This window comes from Zalophus californianus, chromosome 17 (genome assembly GCF_009762305.2).
Source record: "Zalophus californianus isolate mZalCal1 chromosome 17, mZalCal1.pri.v2, whole genome shotgun sequence".
Lineage (NCBI taxonomy): Eukaryota > Metazoa > Chordata > Mammalia > Carnivora > Otariidae > Zalophus > Zalophus californianus.
Genome location: NC_045611.1, coordinates 56104397 through 56125049, shown reverse-complemented (window position 1 = coordinate 56125049; position 20653 = coordinate 56104397). Strand labels below are relative to the sequence as shown.

Genomic DNA, 20653 nt, shown 5'->3' with positions numbered 1-20653 from the left:
GATTTTTCTTGTGTAGAAATTGGTTTGATGTCAGAGTTGCGCAGGTGGGAACAACAGTTCCTGAGGCACAGGCTGAATATGGGGACTGGAGGTCTGAGGTCCTACACCAGACTAACTGCTCCTAACATAGTTTGGTGCATACCCTTCCCTGATGGAGATTGTTGGAGTTTGTTGCAAGTGGTAACAAAGCCTGATGTTTACAGTCCTTAAAACTGCAATTCAGAAATTAATATGCTATTTAATCTGCACTATGAAACCACAGAGAAACTGACATGGTTGGTATAGTTACCTCATTAAACTTCTGTGCATGTGATAATGAGTTTCATGGAGCTAAGCACATCATTCCTATCTCAGTGTGAATAATGGGACTGACTGTCATTTGTAGAACCATAATTGTTTTTCTTGTATTTATTCTTGATGCATCTAGTGGAGATAGTCATTATGTCTCCCCTGAAAATATTTGTAATCTGTTGATCAAGGAAGGACAATTTTCCTCTGTGAGGTTAGGACAGGAGACTTTCAGAAAAAGGTAATTTCACATGTGAAGAATTTGGGGAGCAGAAAAATTAAGGACTTCAGCATTTTTTTACCTTAAATGTGTTTTCTTGTATTTTGTTTGGTTTTCAAAGTTCTAATATCATTTTTAGGCTCATCCTTGGATTTCTCCTATTCGATGCACAAGATTTCATACCTTGAGATTCCATTTTGCATGCTTGTTTTTTATCTTCTTATCTTTTTCAAATTAATTAGTTTGAGTTATTGTTTTAAAAAATCACATCTAATTCCATGTTCTTTAATGAGGAATAATTTAGATCCTACTCTAAATGTTTTATTTAAATTGCAAATCCATAGTTTAGGGCAAAAATGAAATATTACACAACAATTTCTGTTGTGGATTCCACTGGCAAAAAAATCATATGATTACTTCTGTTGCTATACTAATGTTGGTCCATATTTGGTAAATCCGTTTTGTTCATGGATAATATTCAGGTCCTTATTAAGATGTTTTCATCTTCATTCACAAGTGATGATGATTAATGGAACAAATATTTTAACAAAAATGAGAAATTGGCACAACCACACCTAAATTAAAATAAATTCAAATATGACAATGTATGCATGCATATATGTGGATTATTTAAAGATACAATCAGGTAGGGGCACCAGGCTGGCTCAGTTGGTGGAGCATGCAACTCTTGATAATAAGAGCTCAGTTGTGAGTTTGAGCCCCATGTTGGGTGTAGAGATTACTTACAAATAAAGTCTTAAGAAAAAAAAAGATATGACCAGGTAGCTGTGACAATATAGCATGATGGTAAACACCAAGTTTCTTGTAACCTGGCCATTGCAATATTTAAATGAGTCATATAGCCTCATTTTAATTAAATTCTTCTTGTCTGTAAATCATATATACCTGTAAATATTAAATAATTTACAATAGATAAAGCATGAGTAAGAGTGACTAAATGAGCACTATATAAAGAAATACATTAAATTGGGAAATCATTAATTAAAGAAAACGTGTATTTGAAAGACATTCTCAGGGAAAAGTAGTAGCAAGGGGAGAATGTTGAATTTATTTTCCACGAACAATCAGCCCACAGCTCATGTTTTCAATGCAGAGTCCTCTCTTTGTGAAAGTGAACACTGAGCCCTGGAGAATGACAGAATGGCTTTAATGGATGTGAAATTTGCCGTGATCTTCCTATTCCTGATAGTTGTTGGAGCTCTGGGGAACTTCTTGCTCTTCTGTCGTTACACTTCATCTCTTGACTGAAGGGGATACAGGTCAAAGTCCACAGATCTGATTCTCAGGCACTTGACTTTAACCAACTCCTTGGTCATTCTCTCCAGAGGAATCCCGGAGACCATGACAGCTTTTGAGTTGAGATATTTTCTCAATGACTTTGGATGCAAAGTTGTTTTCTTTGTTCACAGAGTGTCCAGGGGTGTGTCCATTGATAGCACGTGCCTACTGAGTGTTTTTCAGGCCATTGCTATCAGCCCCTGGAACTCCAGGTGGGCAGTGCTTAAAGGGAAAGCTCCCAAATACATTGGCCCCTCAAATATCCTCTGCTGGATCATGAACATAATACTAAATATTGTGATTCCTGTGTATATGACTGACAAACGGAACAACAAAAACACGTCAAAAATTATGGACTTCGGATACTGTACTTCTGCACTTCCTGACAAAGACACAGACTTACTATATATGGTATTGGTATTCTCCCATGATGTTTTGTGCTTGGGACTCATAACTTGGGTCAGTGAGTTCATGGTTTCCACCCTGTACAGGCATAAGCAGTGGATCCAACACATTTATAGGACCGAAGTGTCCCCCAGACCCTCCCCCGAGATTAGAGCCACCCAAAGCATCCTTGTGCTGGTGACCACATTTGTGTCTTTTTACACCCTCTCCTCCAACATTTACATGTATTTTTCTATTTCTTGCAAGATCAGTTGGTGGCTGATAAACACCTCTGCCCTAATCAATGCATGTTTTCCAACTGCCTGCCCCTTTGTTCTCTTGAGTCAGGACTACTGGGTATCCAGACTCTTCTCTGTGTGCACAGGAAGAAATATACAATTCCCTCATCTCATCAGAAAAATATAAACCATTTCCTTTGCACTGCATTCAGCTGCTTAGACACTCATCCTTCAAGGAATCTTCAGCACAATTACAGTCTCATTTTACATCCAGTTTTGAATAATCAGAGATTTCTGCCCCAACAATAGCAAATAATGGCCACTTGTAAATGAAATCCTATGTAATTATTATGTAACTACTCATGTAATTGCATTTTATTAATAGCTGTAGTGGAGAAATTCAGAGTCCAATAAATAAAACAGTCTTGAAATGTAGAGATATTGGAAATGTCTTTGGATGTATAATTTTTATTTTTAAAGATTTTATTTATTTATTTGACAGAGGGAGACACAGTGAGAGAGGGAACACAAGCAGGGGGGAGTGGGAGAGGGAGAAGCTGATCCAGTGTAGAATTCAGTGTAGAGGGCTCTGCGTTCTGTATTGGGATGCAAGTGGCCTGAGGTAAAGCTGGGGGAAAATTAGGTTTTAGTTGTGAAGGACAATGACGACCAGGTTGCGCAAATTGTGTCTTACATCCTTAGAGAATGGTAGGCATTTGAAATAAGAAAACACGTGTATGGAGAAAGATGAGCATTTAAAAAATAATTTTTTTAAAAGATTTTATTTATTTATTTGAGAGAGAGAGAGAGAGAATGAGGGACAGAGAGCACGAGAGGGAAGAAGGTCAGAGGGAGAAGCAGACCCCCCGCCGAGCAGGGAGCCCGATGCGGGACTCCAGGATCATGGCCTGAGCCGAAGGCAGTCGCCCAACCAACTGAGCCACCCAGGCGCCCTAAAAAATAATTTTAATTGAACATTGGAATTGTGAACTTCAGGGGACGAAAGGAGAATCTTGCAGGAGGATATGTTAGCTGGTGTTTTGAAAGGATAGAGGTGGAAAGCAAACATTACATAGACGTTTTATGTCTGTGATAAAAATGAATCAATTTTCAGGGTCTGTAGAAGGTAGATTGTTCTGGGTTAGTTCTTGGGGCCTCACTGGCTGGTTGCTAAGAAGCAGATTTCAGGGTGGGTGTCTGCATTTCCAATTTGAGGAGACAAGCATCTGAAGAAAGTCTTCATCAAGCTTGGATTAGTAGAGGAGTAGTAATTTGGAGACCAGAGACATGAATCTATTAATCTGTTTTGTTTAATGAGTTTTCCTGATTTTGAAATCACCCACCAGAGCAAATGGACACATTCGAAAGAAACAGTAGCTATCAACTCACACATAATTTAATGTAAATATCTGTGAATAAATTAAATTATAAGGGGTTGCAACTTTATTATTTTTTGAAAGATTTTATTTATTTATTTGACAGAGAGCACAAGCAGAGGGAGAGGGAGAAGCACACTCCTTGCTGAGCAGAGAGCCCGACGAGGGACTCGATCCCAGAACCCCGGGATCATGACCTGAGTAGAAGGCAGATGCTTAACCGACTGAGCCACCCAGGTGCTGGGGTTGCAACTTTAATGTAAATATTTTACTTTGGAATCAGTTTAAATTTGCAGGAAAATAGCAAAGAACATACAGAGAACTCCCATTTTCTGCTCAGCCTGTTTCCCCTGTTGTTAACATCTTACCTTACCATTGTACATTCCGGAAAACTAAGAAACCAACACTGGCACCACGGTAGAAATCGAATTGTAGACTTTATTCTTATTTCATCAGTTTTAATACAAATGTCTTTTTTTTTTCTTCCAGGATCCAATCCAGAATACCACATTACATGTAGCCAACATGTGTCTCCCACTTCCTCTTTCCTCTGTCAGATTCTGTCAGATTCTCAGTCTCCTAGGTTTTTATGAACTTGAAAGGTGTGTGGAGGACTGGCCAGCTACTTTCTAGAATACCTCTGAAATTGGGTTTGTCTGATGTTTTTGTCTGATTAGACAGTGTTTATAGATTTTTATAAAAACATATCTAATTACATCATTATCACATCAGGGAATTCATGCAATTAACCATTATCACGGGCGGTGTTAATCTCTGTCACTTGTTTATCAAGTGTTGGTAGTGTTTTCTAGTTTCTCCACTGTAAAATTGCTATCTGCCCATTCCCATTCTGTATTGATTGGAAAGGAGTCAATACGTTTAGCAGGTGAATTAATCTCCACCTCTTAGAAAGAGTTGTATCTGGGGCACCTGGGTGGCGCAGTGGGTGAAACATTCGACTCTTAATTTCTGCTCAGGTCTGATCTCAGGGTTGTGGGATTGAGCCCTGCGTTGGGTTCAGCACTTGGCAGGGAGTCTCCTTGAGTTTCTCTCCCTCTGCGCCTCCCCCCTGCTCACTTTCTTTCTAAAATGGGTAGATAAATTTTTTTTTTCAAGATAAATCTTGAAAAAAAAAGAGTATCTGTGTATACTATTTAGTATTCTTCTGTAAGAAATATTTGTTTCTCCTGCCTCATTGATTTGTTCCATTCTTATACATATCATTGAGATATAAGGTACATTGAGAAAACAAATTAATGTTCCCCTTTGCCCTATTGAATTTACTTTGTGGGACGAACCATGAGAGACGATGGACTCTGAAAAAGAAACTGAGGGTTCTAGAGGGGAGGGGGGTGAGGGGATGGGTTAGCCTGGTGATGGGTATTAAGGAGGGCACATTCTGCGTGGAGCACTGGGTGTTATGCACAAACAATGAATCATGGAACACTACATCAAAAACCAATGATGTAATGTATGGTGATTAACATAACAATAAAAAATTAAAAAAAAATTTACTTTGTGGGATAAAACTCTCCAGAGGGCATCATGAGTTCCCTGGTTTATTAGGTAAGACAAACAGTATTTTGTGTGCCCATGTCACAGGGTATTTGCATCACCCTCAACCCACACACCAAGTTCTGCTGATGGGCAAATAATAACGTAACAAGGGTCTTCAAAAATTTTTTTTGATACATTGTAAAGATTATTGCAAAACTCTATGACCTCATTTCAGGTGGAATCTAAACATTTAATCTGAAGAGTAAATGACTGTAAAATATACATTTTTCAGAATACCTCAAATATTTACACATAGAAATTTTAAAAAATTACAACACCAAAAAATACATCCATGGAGTATTTATGCATTAGAGTGTAATTGGCAAAGTTGAAACAACCCAAATGTTTAACAAGTCATTGTTGGATTAACAAACTGTGGCATATCCATTCAACGAAATCTCAGTGATAAAAAGGAATGAACTAATTAATATGCACCACAGCATGGTTTACTATCAAAGGCATTATGCTGAGTGAAAGAAGCCAGTTTCAGAAAGTTATATAATACATGATTCTATTCATATGATATTATGAAGAATGTAAAGATCTGACAGAAATTAGATTGGAAGAACCAGGTATGATTTCAGGGAAGCACGAGGAAAGAATCTTTGGAGTGATGGGTAATCTCTTTACTTGATCATGCTCAGCGCTTCTGAGAGGTGGGCGATGTGAACAGGATCTAAGACCAACCAACCAATGCTCTGTCCCCAGCGTGGTCCACCTCTGTCCTGGAAACACCTGGGCTTGGCAGGGTTCATGGCAGGGTCTGTTTCCTGAGGCCCCTTTTGCTCTGTGCTTCCCAGGGAGGGTATGACACCATATTGTTAATGTGCCCAAGTTTGTGCCTCTACCTTGTTCACAATAGGAGAAGTGAGAGCCTCCCCAGGAGAGGAAATCAAGTATGAGTCAGAACGAAATAAAACACTATTAAAAAATATCTCCCTTCACGAGGTGCCTGGGTGGCTCAGTTAGTTAAGCATCTGCCTTCGGCTCAGGTCATCATCCCGGGGTCCTGGGATCGAGCCCTACATCGGGCTCCCTGCTCAGCGGGGAGCCTGCTTCTCCCTCTCCCTCTGCCCCTTCTCCTGCGTGTGCACACACTCTCTAATAAATAAAAATCTTTAAAAAGTCTGGGCCAAGCATCTAAATCCTCATGGGAATATGGGACCCCCTTAGTGCCCCACCTCCAGGGCATTATGAGGATTGACCCACATCATGCTTGTGAGGTTCCTGGCACAGTATACCATAAAGCACATGTGAGCACATGGTAGATGTTCAGTAAACATTGCATCAATGGACGTCCACACGTCCTTGTCCAAATACAGACTTGCTCAGATATTGCTGCCTTCTCAAGCCTTCTGGAAACTTTAAAGGGACAGCAACGGGTATGATCTTCTAGGTCCGTCTTCCCTGGGAACCCACACCAACAATGTTAGTGTGAAGATGGTGGCCATGAAGGGCTCTGTTGTGCTGAGCCTGCTTTCTCTGGCTTCATGCTACTGATACGGGGTCTGGGGTGGGGGGCAGCATCGGCACTAACATGGAACTTGTGAAAGCTGTCAATTCATGGGCCCCACTCCAAACCTACAGAATCACCATTTCTTGGAGTGGGTCCGGAACACCTAATGACTTCAAGCACATTAAAGCTTGAGAAGCAAGTCTTAGGCAAGTGGCTCTCAGCCCAGGCTTCCAGTTAGGATCCCATTTGAGATTTTAAGAACGACCATCATCTGTGTGCCCCACCTTCCACCCCTATTGGTCAGGGTGGAAACATCAATGTTCCTTTAATTACAGGCTCCAGGTGATTGTAAGGTGAGACCAGGAGCACAAGGGCTCCCAGTTGCACGTAGGAGAGTTAACTGCAGGCTTTGGTCCCAGGGGAGGCGACAGGGTCTGCCCTGGGTGGGTTTGCAAGGGACAGGTCAGTGCAGCTAGGATTCCCCACTGCAGTATCAGAATTTATGGGTGTCTTGGGGGGGGCATGTGAAGACAGGGAAGGAGAAATTCATGTGATGGTCTCCATGTAGGAGCTCACTGATCCTGAATCTCTCCTGAGACAAAGGGCAGAAGAGGGTGGCCTTTTCGTTAAGTAAAGTTTACCTCCAACATGGAGCTGGAACTCATGCATGCTTCACCCGCTGAGCCAGGCACCTTTTTGCATTTCAAGGTCCTTCTGCCTGGGATGCAGCGGGAGCAGGTGAAGGAGCTGTGCTAGCACCTTTAAGGCATATTCTTGAGATGCACACGTGATTCCTCCATATAATCTCACTTACAGAAGAAACCCAGAGAAGGGAGAGAAATGTCACGTCCTGGGTCAGGAGCTGAGTCCTCTTTTCCTCCTGAAATGCCGTGGATTTGGAACATGCAAAGATTTACTTCTCCAGCTCTGGTGGTCTTAACACGTATGTTTTCAACTACTATTTTTCCTGGTTTTCTCATGACAGTCAGGGTTCCGTCTTTAGAACTCCCGTGTGTCCCAGAGCCTCCTCTCAACGTTATCCAGCCTGGCTGCGTTTATGCCTTGAGCAACTCCCACTGTGAATTATTGGCCTTCAGCGACTGGAAATGTTCCCTTTGTGACAGAGCAACGTGAGGATGTGTGGATACGCGAGATTGGGGATGGGGCCGGGTCCTGCGGTATCCACGTGGAAGGACATTTAATGTTTGGGTTCCATCTGGATGCCCCACCAGCTCTGTGCAAGATGTTCAGAAAATGTGCAAATTGGGGCATCTGGGTGGCTCAGGCGGTTAAGTGTCGGACACTTGATATGGGCTCCGGTATTGATCTCAGGGTCATGAGTTCGAGCCCCACGTCAGGCTCCACGAGCCCACTTAAAAAATTAAAAAAAAAAAGTGCAAATAAACAGGAAGGCATTAGTGGTCTAAAATGATTCAGAATTTTCTGAAAAAAGAGAACCTTGCTGTGTAGATTGCTAAAGAAACACTATTTAGGGGTGCCTGGGTGGCTCAGTCGGTTAAGCATCTGCCTTCGGCTCAGGTCATGATCCCAGGGTCCTGGGATTGAGCCCCGCATCGGGCTCCCTGCTCAGCGGGAGGCCTGCTTCTCCCTCTCCCACTCCCCCTGCTTGTGTTCCCTCTCTGGCTGACTCTCTCTGTCAAATAAATAAAATCTTAAAAAAAACAAAACACTACTAAAATACACTGGTGATTACAGGGCTTCGAAGCTAAATGTGGCTTGATATTTGCATAAAGCTGATGTTTTCTCGTGATTAGATACAGATAATTTTCTTTCTTTAAAAGTCAACTTTTATTGTAATTCATTTATTCCACAGAAACAGGAATGTAGCAAGCAGGTCAGGGTAATAGGAAATAAATGTTTTAAAAAAACTGCAGCTCTGTGCACGTTGCTCTGTTTACATCTGGAACAGGCTTCTCCCCACATCGGCCACAGCAACTGCACTTTGTCCGATGCCATCTGGCCACTGCAGCCCAGGGCACACGTGGCCAGGTTCACAGGGCGGCCGGAGCACCTGCTCTTAAGACCTGCTGGAGGTGCATTTGCAGGAGCCCGTGCAGGTGCCCGGGCCGCCGGTGGACTATGAGCAGCTGGGGTCTATTTGGAGTCCAGGTGAGAACGGAGGTCCAAGGCAGGTGACACAGGGAGACATTGGTACAGGCTGGAGGTGTGGGGTATAATTTATTTTGTTTTTCCAACAATACCACAGCGGTGATGTGTCCTGGGTGCATCAGGCACCTGATAGCAATGTGTTCTATTACAGCCGATGTTACCGTCATTCGCTTGGCTCAGGTGTTCTCTGCCGGATTCCTCCACTCTAAAGCTAATACAGTGTTTTTTTTCTTATTTAAATTCAATTAGCCAACATATAGTATATCAGATGTGTTCAATGATTCATCAGCTGCATATAACACCCAGTTCTCATCACATCATGTGCCCTCCTTAATGCCCAGCAACCCTCAGTTTGTTTCCTAGAGTTAAGAGTCTCTCATGGTTTGTCTCTATGATTTCTTCCCGTTCAGTTTTCCCTCCCTTCCCCTATGATCCTCTGCACTATTTCTTATATTCCACATATGAGTGAAACCATATGATAATTGTCTTTGACTTATTTCACTTAGCATAATCCTCTCCAGTTCCATCCATGTTGATGTAAAAGTTGGGTATTCATCCTTTCTGACGGCTGAGTAATATTCCATTGTATATATGGACCACATCTTCTTTATCCATTCGTCCGTTGAAGGGCATCTTGGCTGTTTCCACAGTTTGGCTATTGCGGGACATTGCTGCTATGAACATTGGGGTGCATGTGGCCCTTCTTTTCACTACATCTGTGTCTTTGGGGTAAATACCCAGGAGTGCAATTGCTGAGCTAATACTGTTTTCAAGTTAGTAAAGGGGGCACCTGGGTGGCTCTGTTGGTTAAGCAGCTGCCTTTGGCTCAGGTCATGATCCCAGGGTCCTGGGATCAAGCTCCGCGTGGGGATCCCTGCTCAGTGAGGAGCCTGCTTCTCTCCCTCTGCCCTTCCCCTGCTTGTGCTCACTCTCTGTCAAATAAATAAATAAAATCTTTAAAAAGAAAATAAAGTTAGTAAAGTTTGTTCTTTGCCATTAATATGGGTTCTAGGTGATTTACTGAGAGATGTGTATAAAACATGTTTAATCTGGAAAGCACCTTCTCTTCTTTGTCTTTGCTTATAGTTTACTTGGGAAATGAAGGCTTTCACATTTATTTGGAGACACTTGCTTTTGCAGGTAGAGGTTCTAAATCATTCAGGCATTGGTCCTGCAAATTTCCATCCATTCCACACTAATGTCATAGACACACTCTTCTTATTGCTGGGAAACAGTCGTATTAATATATGTTCAAGTGTCTCAAAATTCTAAAATACAACTCCCAAATGATCAACAAAACAAGTTTTCGATGAAACACAAGACTCAGAAACAATAGCTCTTATTTTAGTCTGTGTATCTGTTTTCTTTGGTGTGTTTAAAAGACAAAAAGCATCATCCACAAATAGATGTGTATGTTTTATACTGGTGAAAATATTTTATTTTTATTTTTTTTTAAGATTTTATTTATTTGACAGAGACACGACGAGAGGGAACACAAGCAGGGGGAGTGGGGGAGGGAGAAGCAGGCTTCTCGGGGAGCAGGGAGCCCAACACAGGGCTGGATCCCAGGACCCTGGGATCATGACCCGAGCCGAAGGCAGACACCCAACGACCGAGCCACCAGCCATTTTCAGGCGCCCCTGAAAATATTTTAAAATTGCAGTCACAATGTAAAATTTTCTACACTACCTTTTATTTTTTTATTTTATTTTTTTTTAAAGATTTTATTCATTTATTTGACAGAGAGACACAGCAAGAGAGGGAACACAAGCAGGGGGAGTGAGAGAGGGAGAAGCAGGCTTCCCGCGGAGCAGGGAGCCCAATGCGGGGCTTGATCCCAGGACCCTGGGATCATGACCTGAGCTGAAGGCAGACGCTTAACAACTGAGCCACCCAGGTGCCCCTGAAAATATTTTAAGATTGCAGTCACAATGAAAAATTTTCTACACTACCTTTTAAAGTGTATATAATTACCTTGTAAATGTATCAATATGTACATAAAATGTAAAAGTTACTAGATGAGTTCTGTGATGTTACCTTCTTTATGTTACTCCTCTCACTTAGAAAACCTGTCATGAATATTCTTTTTGCATCTTTCTGTACATTGACCAGTGTGTTCCTTTTGGATAAAATCTGTATCTCACAAACGGGGTTAAAACCCATGCCCTTCCTTTTACTGGATGTTTGACAGAATAGTCTCAAAAGTGGAAGAATAATACTCTCATAGATTATTTTTGTGGTTTGTGCATTAATTTATGAAAGCTCTTTGAATAATACCTAGGGAAATATTAAAAGATTGTGGCCATACATTAGAATCTATAATTTCCACTGTTCTAAGCCACACACGATTATTTCCCTCAACATTTTACCTCTTCGCTATTCAGAAGTGAAGCCCTTAGGGGCACCTGGGTGGCTCAGTTGGGTAAGTGACTGCCTTTGGCTCAGGTCAGGATCCTGGCGTCCCAGGATCGAGTCCTGAGTCAGGCTCCCTGCTCAGTGGGGAGTTGGCTTCTCCCTCTGACCCTCCCCCGTCTCGTGCTCTCTCTCTCTCAAATAAGTAAATTAAAAAAAAATCTTGGGGTGCCTGGGTGCCTAAGTTGTTAAGCGTCTGCCTTCGGCTGAGGTCATGATCCCAGGGTCCTGGGATGGAGCCCTGCGTCGGGCTCCCTGCTCGGTGGGAAGCCTGCTTCTCCCTCTCCCACTCCCCCTGCTTGTGTTCCTTCTCTCGCTGTGTCTCTCTGTCAAATAAATAAATAAAGTCTTAAAAAAAAAAATCTTAAGGGCGCCTGGGTGGCTCAGTTGGTTAAGCGACTGCCTTCGGCTCAGGTAATGATCCCGGAGTCCCAGGATCGAGTCCCGCATCGGGCTCCCTGCTCGGCAGGGGGTCTGCTTCTCCCTCTGACCCTCTTCCCTCTCGTGCTCTCTCTCTCTCAAATAAATAAATAAAATCTTTGGAAAAAAAATAAAAAATAAAAAATCTTTAAAAAAAGTACAGCCCTTGGACCAGAGGCACTGGCAACACTTGGTGAACTTGTCAGAAATGCAGAAACTCAGGCACCACTCCAGAACGGAATCAGAGCCTGTATTTTAACAAGCTCTCCAGTTTCTGGGAGTATACATTAAATTTTTGAGAAGTACACTTCTGACTCACCATGACTCTCATTGAGAAAGATACGCGACTTACGTATGATATAAATAGAGCACCCAAGCATAACTATGTATGCCTGTGTTGATGCCCTAATACATTTTACTGTCCTTGAAAGTGTAATATTTATCGAACCTTACGCTGTCTTTTCCTCAGAATGAGGGAAAATGTCAGGGAATGTTTTTGTGTCTAATCATCCTCAGACCACTCACCTAAGTCAGAACCAGCTCTCTGAACTCTCTCTTAGGTAAAATTACAAACTGCCCAATGGCCACTTGGCAAATGTATTAGTTATTTCAGGGATGGTTGACATTCTGCTCAGTGAGATTTCAACCAGTGCTTACTGTTAACAATTCTGGGAAAAAAAATCAAGTGGCGAGAACTATGGTAATCCTTCACTGCTCTTGATTAGAGTAAGTTGCATTGGGTTAACTGGTGGTTAAAAGTAGTACAGATCTGTACCTCTGAAACAAATAATGCAACATATGTTAAGAAAAAAAAAGATAGCAGGAGGGGAAGAATGAAGGGGAGTAAGTCAGAGGGGGAGACGAACCAGGAGAGACGATGGACTCTGAAAAACAAACTGAGGGTTCTAGAGGGGAGGGGGGTAGGGGAATGGGTTAGCCTGGTGATGGTTATTAAAGAGGGCACATTCTGCGTGGAGCACTGGGTGTTATGCACAAACAATGAATCATGGATCACTACATCAAAAACTAATGATGTAATGTATGGTGATTAACATAACAATAAAAAATAAAAAAAAATAGTGCAGTCTGCCTCTTACAAGTTTGACCCTCGGGCGTCTGGGTGGCTCAGTCGTTAAGCGTCTGTCTTTCGCTCAGGTCATGGTCCCAGGGTCCTGGGATCGAGCCCCGCATCGGGCTCCCTGCTCAGCTGGAAGCCTGCTTCTCTCTCTCCCACTCCCCCTGCTTGTGTTCCCTCTCTCGCTGTGTCTCTCTCTGTCAAATAAATAAATAAAAATCTTAAAAAAAAAAGTTTTACCCTCTTCTTTAAATTTTTTATTGTTATGTTAATCACCATACATACAAGTTTGACCCTCATGCTTTTATCTGTGAGGGGCTCTTCTGAGCCTTCCCTCCTTTTTCCATGGACATTGTTCTGTTGCTACTTCCTATCATGAGTGGGGGTCAGTATTGCTGTTCACTTTCCTATAAAACACCCATATTAATTGGCATTGAATTATGCAGAAGACAACATTGGGACAGAGTTGTTGCAGATAAGTCCGGTGATTTCTAACGTGAAATATCAGTGTCATGGATTGCTTTTGCTTGCGTCTGTCCGGAAATCCTCAGATGATGCCTGTCTCATTTTTGTCTCTGCTCATCACTTACCTGTTGGTGCACACAACAGTCTGAAGAGAAGGAAAGAACATGTTTTCTTGGCTGAATGACTTCTTATGGAAGTTCTCTGCGAATGCAGGGAGACACATGTGCCTCCTCACCTGTCAGACCCCAGAGTTTTGTGCCCACGTCGTTCCAGTGTTGCGGATAGTGGTCTTCAAATGCACCAACATTTGCTAGCATCTGCCTGTAGGGGTCACGGAGAAAGAGCCTTTCTCAAACACTCCAGAGGTCCCTTGGGAGACACTGAAAGGAAACGTGTAATTGGTTTGTTTGTTTGTTTGTTTGTTTTAAATTAGCAACTGGAAAAAGGTTTCCTTCCCAGCCCGCACTCTGATTGCGCTGTGGGAGAAATGACAAGTGTGGTCCTGAGCGGGGAGGTGAGGTCACAGGATCCTGAACCCATATCTCATGATCTGGCTGCCTCCTCTCCTCACCTGCACTGGCTGGTATGACCTTCATGTCTGCCCACCGTTCTCACAGCGGGAAGGTTGTGGTGGTTTCTTTCCAACCAGAGAGGCAGAGTCTGCCATGAAAGCCTGGCTGTCAGAAGTCTGGGTAGGTGGTTATGTTAGAAAAGGTGCTGCTTCTGGGTTTGATCTCGGTCCATTGTCAGAGCCACACAGGAAGGAGGAATAATTCCTGGGGCATCAGCTAAGCTAATAAAGGCAGGGGCGCCTGGGTGGCTCGGTCATTAAGTGTCTGCCTTCGGCTCAGGTCATGATCCCAGCTCCTGGGATGGAGCCCCACATCGGGCTCCCTGCTCCGCGGGAAGCCTGCTTCTCCCTCTCCCACTCCCCCTGCTTGTGTTCCCTCTCTCACTGTGTCTCTCTGTGTCAAATAAACAAAAATCTTTAAAAAATATGTTAAAATGTTAAAAATAAAGGCAGACGGGGTCCTTCACGTCACCCAGTGACAACGGCCCCTAAGTTAATGTCCACGTAACTGACAGTGATAGTCACTTTGGTGGTTAAGGGCTAATGAAACCTGATATTTGAAGTGCTCAGGGAACGTAGTTCTGAGATCAACCTGCCACTCTGTCTACCTTGTAGGACTCAAAGCCTAAATTTCAGGATTCCCAGGGTTGTACTTGTCATACATTCGTCCTTGTATAACAGGATGAATCCATCTGTGGACCATATAGTCCTATGCGGAATCAATGTATTCAAGTTACAGTTGCTAGAATAGAAATGTTTAGCCCTGGGTGCCTGATGCAATTAATGGGTGCCTAATGCAATTAATGCAATAAAGGAGTAATTGTGCTCCTGCTGAATGCACTTGTGGTCTGTTGGTTGTGATAGGATTTCCTTCTTGAGGTTAGGGACAGATCATTTAAGGAAAAGGTAACTTTATGAGTTTCAGACAATAGGTGTCAGGATTGAAATTATTTTATTTGATTTAAAAACATTCCAATATTGATTCAAAATATCTACTATTGCAATTCATAAAATATACAGTTTCATACCCTAGAGATTGAATTTTGTACGTATGTCCCTTATATTTTAATATTTTTCAAAAACCGTGCATCAGTGCTAGTAATTTTGTGAACTTGGCATTAATAAGTCAAGTATATGATCTGAAAAGAATAATAATTTAGTTTTTTTGGCCTACACTATTTACCATACTGTGTTGTTTCCTGTCCTATAATTTAGGGTACGGCATGAGTTTTTTCAAAGTATCCTGCAATAGGTGACATTGTGTTTGTGTTCCTGGCATAAAAGCAAACAAATCCTTTTTCTTTTCTTTCTTTCTTTTTTTTTTTTTTTGCCTGCCTTATATCAAGCCATTCTTCCCTTCATTAAGTCTGCTCATCATGGGACAGGCTCTTGTGGTATTAAACTGCAATCCGTACCTCTGCATTCATTAAGATTTCTAAATCTTCATTCATAATTGACATTGACTATAGGGTAAATTTATATGTATAAATGGAAACTTGTTAAGATCAAAATTATGTTACCACCAATCCAAAACCAAATGTTCTGGGACTAAAGATATATCTGGATTGTTAGTTTTCACTAACAACCTTTTTAGTGTGGCTTGGTGGTTCAAGGCGCTGTTTTTGTTTATAGCACCAGGCATTTTCAAGTCCCACTGTGCCCCTAACCAGAATAGGGATTTAGACAAGTCACTTAACTTCTATTTGCCTGAACTCTGTAATTGCCTTCTCTTTGTAATTAAGGTGACAGTAGTGTGCCTCATAACCTTGTGGAGAATCAGAGATTACCACGTATATGCTCTTCATAACGGTGATCTGTATGTTCTGTTTTCTCTGAAGGTTGTATATTTAACTCTTGAAAAATCTCTTAATAAAAGACCTTAACTTAGAAATATCTAAGATACAACGAATCTAGTAAATGGAGAATATTGGGATTCAGTTGACATTCTGAATGCATTTCCTGTCCCCATTCCCACACAGGATCCAATGGCGTTGAAGACGAGCATTAGTCACTGAGAACAGACAGGGTGACCATGAGGGATCTGGCAGTAGGCATGATCTTCTTATCACAGACTGTGCTTGGAGTCCTGGGGAATTTCTCTCTTCTTCGCCGTTATCTCCTCCTTCACTTTGCTGGGTGCAAGGCAAGGTACACAGATCTGATTCTCAGGCACCTGACTATAGCCAACTCCTTGGTCATTCTCTCTAACGGAGTCCCCCAGACGATGGCAGCTTTTGGGTTGAGACATTTCCCCCATGATTTTAGATGCAAGCTGCTTTTCTTTGTTCAAAGAGTGGCCAGGGGTGTGTCCATGGAGAGCACCTGCCTCCTGAGTGTCTTCCAGGTCATCACGATCAGCCCCCAGAACTCCAGGTGGGCAGCGCTTAAAGGGAAAGCTCCCAAGTACACTGTCCGCTCCACCACCCTGTGCTGGATCCTGAACATACTGATGAATACCATTTTTCCTCTTTCTGTGACTGGCAAATGGATCAATGCAAACATCACGAGGAAAAGTGTTTTTGGACACTGTTGTGCAGTATTTTACCATAAACTCACAGCCTCACTGTTTGCAGCATGGCTATCATTCACTGATGTTTTATCCTTGGGGCTCATGCTCTGGGCCAGTGGCTCCATGGTTTTCATCTATACAGGCACAAACAGTGGGTCCGATACATTCACACGACCGGTGTCTCCGCCGGGTCCTCCACAGAGTCCAGAGCCATCCAGAACATCCTTATCCTGGTGAGCACCTTTGTATTTTTTTATACCCTCTCCTCCATTTGTCAACTTTGTCTGGTTTTTTTAAATCACACCAGTCAGTTGCTGGTGAGCATGTCTGCATTCTTTGCTATGTGTTTTCCTACTCTCAGCCCCTGTGTGCTCTTAAACACAGATGACTCCAGTATGTCCAGACTCAGCTTTGCCTGGATAAGGAATAACAAATTAACAAAGCAATGGCATCTTGGGGCGCCTGGGTGGCTCGGCTGAGCATCTGCCTTCGGCTCAGGCCATGAACCCAGGGTCCTGGGATCGAGCCCCACACTGGGGCTCCCTGCTCAGCAGGAAGCCTGCTTCTCCCTCTCCCACTCCCCCTGCTTGTGTTCCCTCTCTCGCTGTGTCTCTCTGTCAAGTAAAATCTTTAAAAAAAAATTACATGGAATGTGTCATCCATTTTTTCTACCTTAATTCTTCTATTTTAACTGTGTCTCTTGGAAAAAAAAATCAAGTATGGTCAAAGTTTGGCTTTAAAAGGAATAATTGTATGTGTTGAAAATAATGATGAATATATTTGGGATCGGATTTACTGATTTACTGTGTGCTCTTCCTGACACCTGTTTTAATTTCTCTGTTGTCTTCTGTGTTCATTTTTAAAATTCTTGTGCTTCCCCCCTTTTTTGGAGGTTGCATTTTCAGTATCTCTTAGGTTTTTACAATTTTAATCCCAAGTAGTTAACATACAGTGTTAAGTATCTCTTGGTTTTTAACGTAGGTATCGCAGCATACTCTAAGAAAGTAACGTGTGACATTATTGGATGCTTTTAGCTTCTACCATGACAATGTCAGGGACTCACTAATTCATTCCCTACTCAGTTTCCCCATTTATATTTATCTCCATTTATTAATGTCAGGGAGCAATGACACCAGTCTATGCATATCCTCACAACTTCCTTATTGCTGATCTGTATTTTAAAGATGAATGTACATGCAAAGGTCCTAAGTGGACAGCTCTGTGATGTTTCGCAAGCGAACACACCTCTGTGCGAGAGAACACTGCCTGCCTGGGGGAAACCTCCTCCTCATGGCCTCTCCCAGTCACGATCTTCAAGGGTCACCCTCGGGACATCTAACATCTAAATCTCCTGCCTCGTTTGTCCTTGATACAAATGGAATCCTGTAGCATGAACCCTTTTGTATTTTCATGGTTCAAGTCCATGCATTTGTGATTTTATTGGTATTCTTGCATGTTGTTATTGATCATCTCTTGGCACTGCTGATTGGATCTCATTGTGTGAAAATCAAACAATTTAGCCGCTGTGTTAATGAAGCACATGGGAGTGATTTTCTACTTGGCGTTATTAGAATGATGCTGATATGTAAATTATAGAGTGTAATGAGATGTACAGGGAGTTTTTTCAGATATATACATAGGAGTGATACTGCTGGGTCACAGCCAAACAGTCTCCCAAAGTGTGTGTATGAATTTTATACCAACGACTGTTGGTGAGATTCTTAGTTTAGTTGCATCCCTGTTGACAGTTGGTATTTTCTGTCATTTTTGGTTTAGCGTTCTGGTTGTTGTGTGATGGTACCAGGCAGTGACTTTATTTCCATTTTCTTGATGAGAAAGGAACTTGAACATCTTTTCACGTATTTATTGGCCATCAGTAAATCCTTTTTTTGAGTGTCCGTTGGCTTATTTTACCCATTTTTTTCAGTTGTGTTGCCTATCTTTCTCTTATTGATGTACAGGAGATATTTATACATGTAGACTATATCTATTCTTGGTGCTGGATCTAACTATTATCTATCTATCTATCTACCATCCATCCATCCATCCATCCATCCATCCGTGTATCTATCTATCTAGGTGCCTTTTGATGAGGACAAACTCTTAATTTTCAACCAATTTGTCATTTCCTCCTTTCTAGTTGAGGTGTTTGTTCTTTTTTTTAAAAAGATTTTATTTGTTTATTTGAGAGAGAGAGTGTGTTTGTGTGCACAAGCAGGGGGAGGGGGAGAGGGAGAAGCAGGCTCCCTGCTCAGTGGGGGAGCTCAATGCAGGGCTCGGTCCCAGGACCCTGGGATCATGACCTGAGCCGAAGGCAAATATTTAACCAACTGAGCCACCCAGGCCCCTCATGGCGTTTTGTTCTTGTAAAGAAATCTTTTGGGTACCTGGGTGGCTCAGTTGGTTAAGCGACTGCCTTTGGCTCAGGTCATGATCCCGGAATCCTGAGATCGAGTCCCACATCGGGCTCCCAGCTCAGCAGGGAGCCTGCTTCTCCCTCTGGCCCTCTCCCGTCTCATGCTGTTTCTCTTTCTCTCTCAAATCAATAAATTAATAAATAAATAAAATCTTAAAAAAAAAAAGAAATTTTTTCCTATTCTAAAGATCACAAAAGTAGTGTCCCCCACCTCCGCTTGGCTCACTCTTTCTGGGGATGCTCAGCCTACCTGTCCGAGGACTTAATGAATCCTCTCAGCTTTATAAGGATTTATAGTATTGTTGTAGTACCAGGATGTACTAAGTTTTCTTGAACTTGTTCCCTGTTGGTCATTTGTATTTTCCACGTTATTTGCAACTGCAAACCCACCTGAAGTAGATATTAACCTACCCATATCTTTGCCTTTAATATAAGTGGGAGATATCCTGCCATGATAAATACACCTTCAAATTAGGTCTAAAGATTCAACTCTGTAAATGAGGAGAGCAGTTTGATTGGGGAGTAAGCCCAGTGTGACAATATGTACATAAATATTGATATAAGTACAGAATATGTTCATCTATGTTAGCAGGTAGACATCCCAAATTGCATTAAAAAAAGGGGAATAACTCTCAAAGCAGTGAAAGTTGGTCCATTTGCAGATCAAACTGGTATTGGGCAAAGGGTAATTAATGGGGACTTTTATTCCTTAAATATTTTATAATAAAACATGCATGTAATTGTTTACAAGCAAAAATATTTTAAAATATTGCAATATATCCGCAGAAGTACTACTAATGGTGACGTCCTGGGATAGCTTCTTATAAGGGAAAAGCAAGGAAAAACAGAAGAGTTAAAATGTGCTGTGTGTGGCTATGTTTTATTTTCTTAAAGCATGTGTTATGTTTTAGAATCGCCACAATAAATGTAAGGATTTTCATCGTATCAGGTCTAGGGCATACAAATTCAAGGCATAAGCAGGGCTTGGAGAAAGCACAGATACTTATTCCCATCACTAAGCATCAAGTACCTATAAACATGTTCTGCCAGACCCACCGTGGTCACGCTATTTGGCATCCCCAAAGAAGAGAGAGAAGGCTGTGTCATTCCCCCAAATTCTACTTGCAGCCCTATGCTGTATACTCAGATTAAGGAGTTCTTAGGAGTATTTTGTATACATAAGATTTTTGTCTCATAAGCTGAAATTAAAAATCCAATAATAAATGGAGATAAATATAAGTGGGGAAACTGAGTGGGGAATGAATCAGTGAGTTCTGTTGTGATTTGCACCCATCCCCTCATCTCATACCTCCGTTTCCCTGCAACCTCAGAACTCCACCCATCAGTTGGGTGAATGTGATGGGTCCCATGTCCTTCATCCCGTCTTTCCTCGTCTCCTTGACTTCTGCCTGCCCCATCCTCTCCACCCAGTCTTTCTGGACATCCATCCTGCCACATCGCCTCCAGCCTGTGCCCTTTTGAGGTCTACCCTGCTAAGAATTCTGTCATCCGTCCAGAACTTCCCTTCCTTCAACTCCATGCCACCCATCTTCCCCTCCCTGTATCCGATCCCTGATCCCCATTTCAGTGACTGGCAGCGCAACCATTGTGTCCTTTATATTGACAGCCCTCAGGGGTTGAGCTTGCCCCCATTGCCCCCCGCCATTCTTAACTGTGGTGTTTTGCTCCCTAGGCCAATAATCCCAGCCCCTTTCCTGGGTCCTTTGGTCCACTGATGCCCACTGGTGGACTCTCTCCTCGATGGTGTGGTCTACCCGTGTCTCTTTCCTCTCTGCATCCTCTTCTTGTGCATGGACCACCCCCACACATTGTCCC

The 20653-nt window shown here is 42.3% G+C and overlaps 1 protein-coding gene and 1 pseudogene across 1 annotated transcript; both read left to right on the top strand.

Annotated features, from left to right (window-relative positions):
- Positions 1-1669: 1669 nt before the first annotated feature.
- LOC113935853 lies at positions 1670-2617 on the top strand (annotated as a pseudogene).
- Positions 2618-7467: 4850 nt separating this feature from the next.
- Positions 7468-20553, top strand: LOC113936303 (vomeronasal type-1 receptor 4-like). Its single transcript, XM_035724916.1, is given in 5 exon segments — positions 7468-7557; positions 8886-8949; positions 15914-16531; positions 16534-16843; positions 20511-20553. Coding segments are annotated over 5 exon segments (1125 nt in total).
- The last annotated feature ends 100 nt before the right edge of the window (positions 20554-20653 follow it).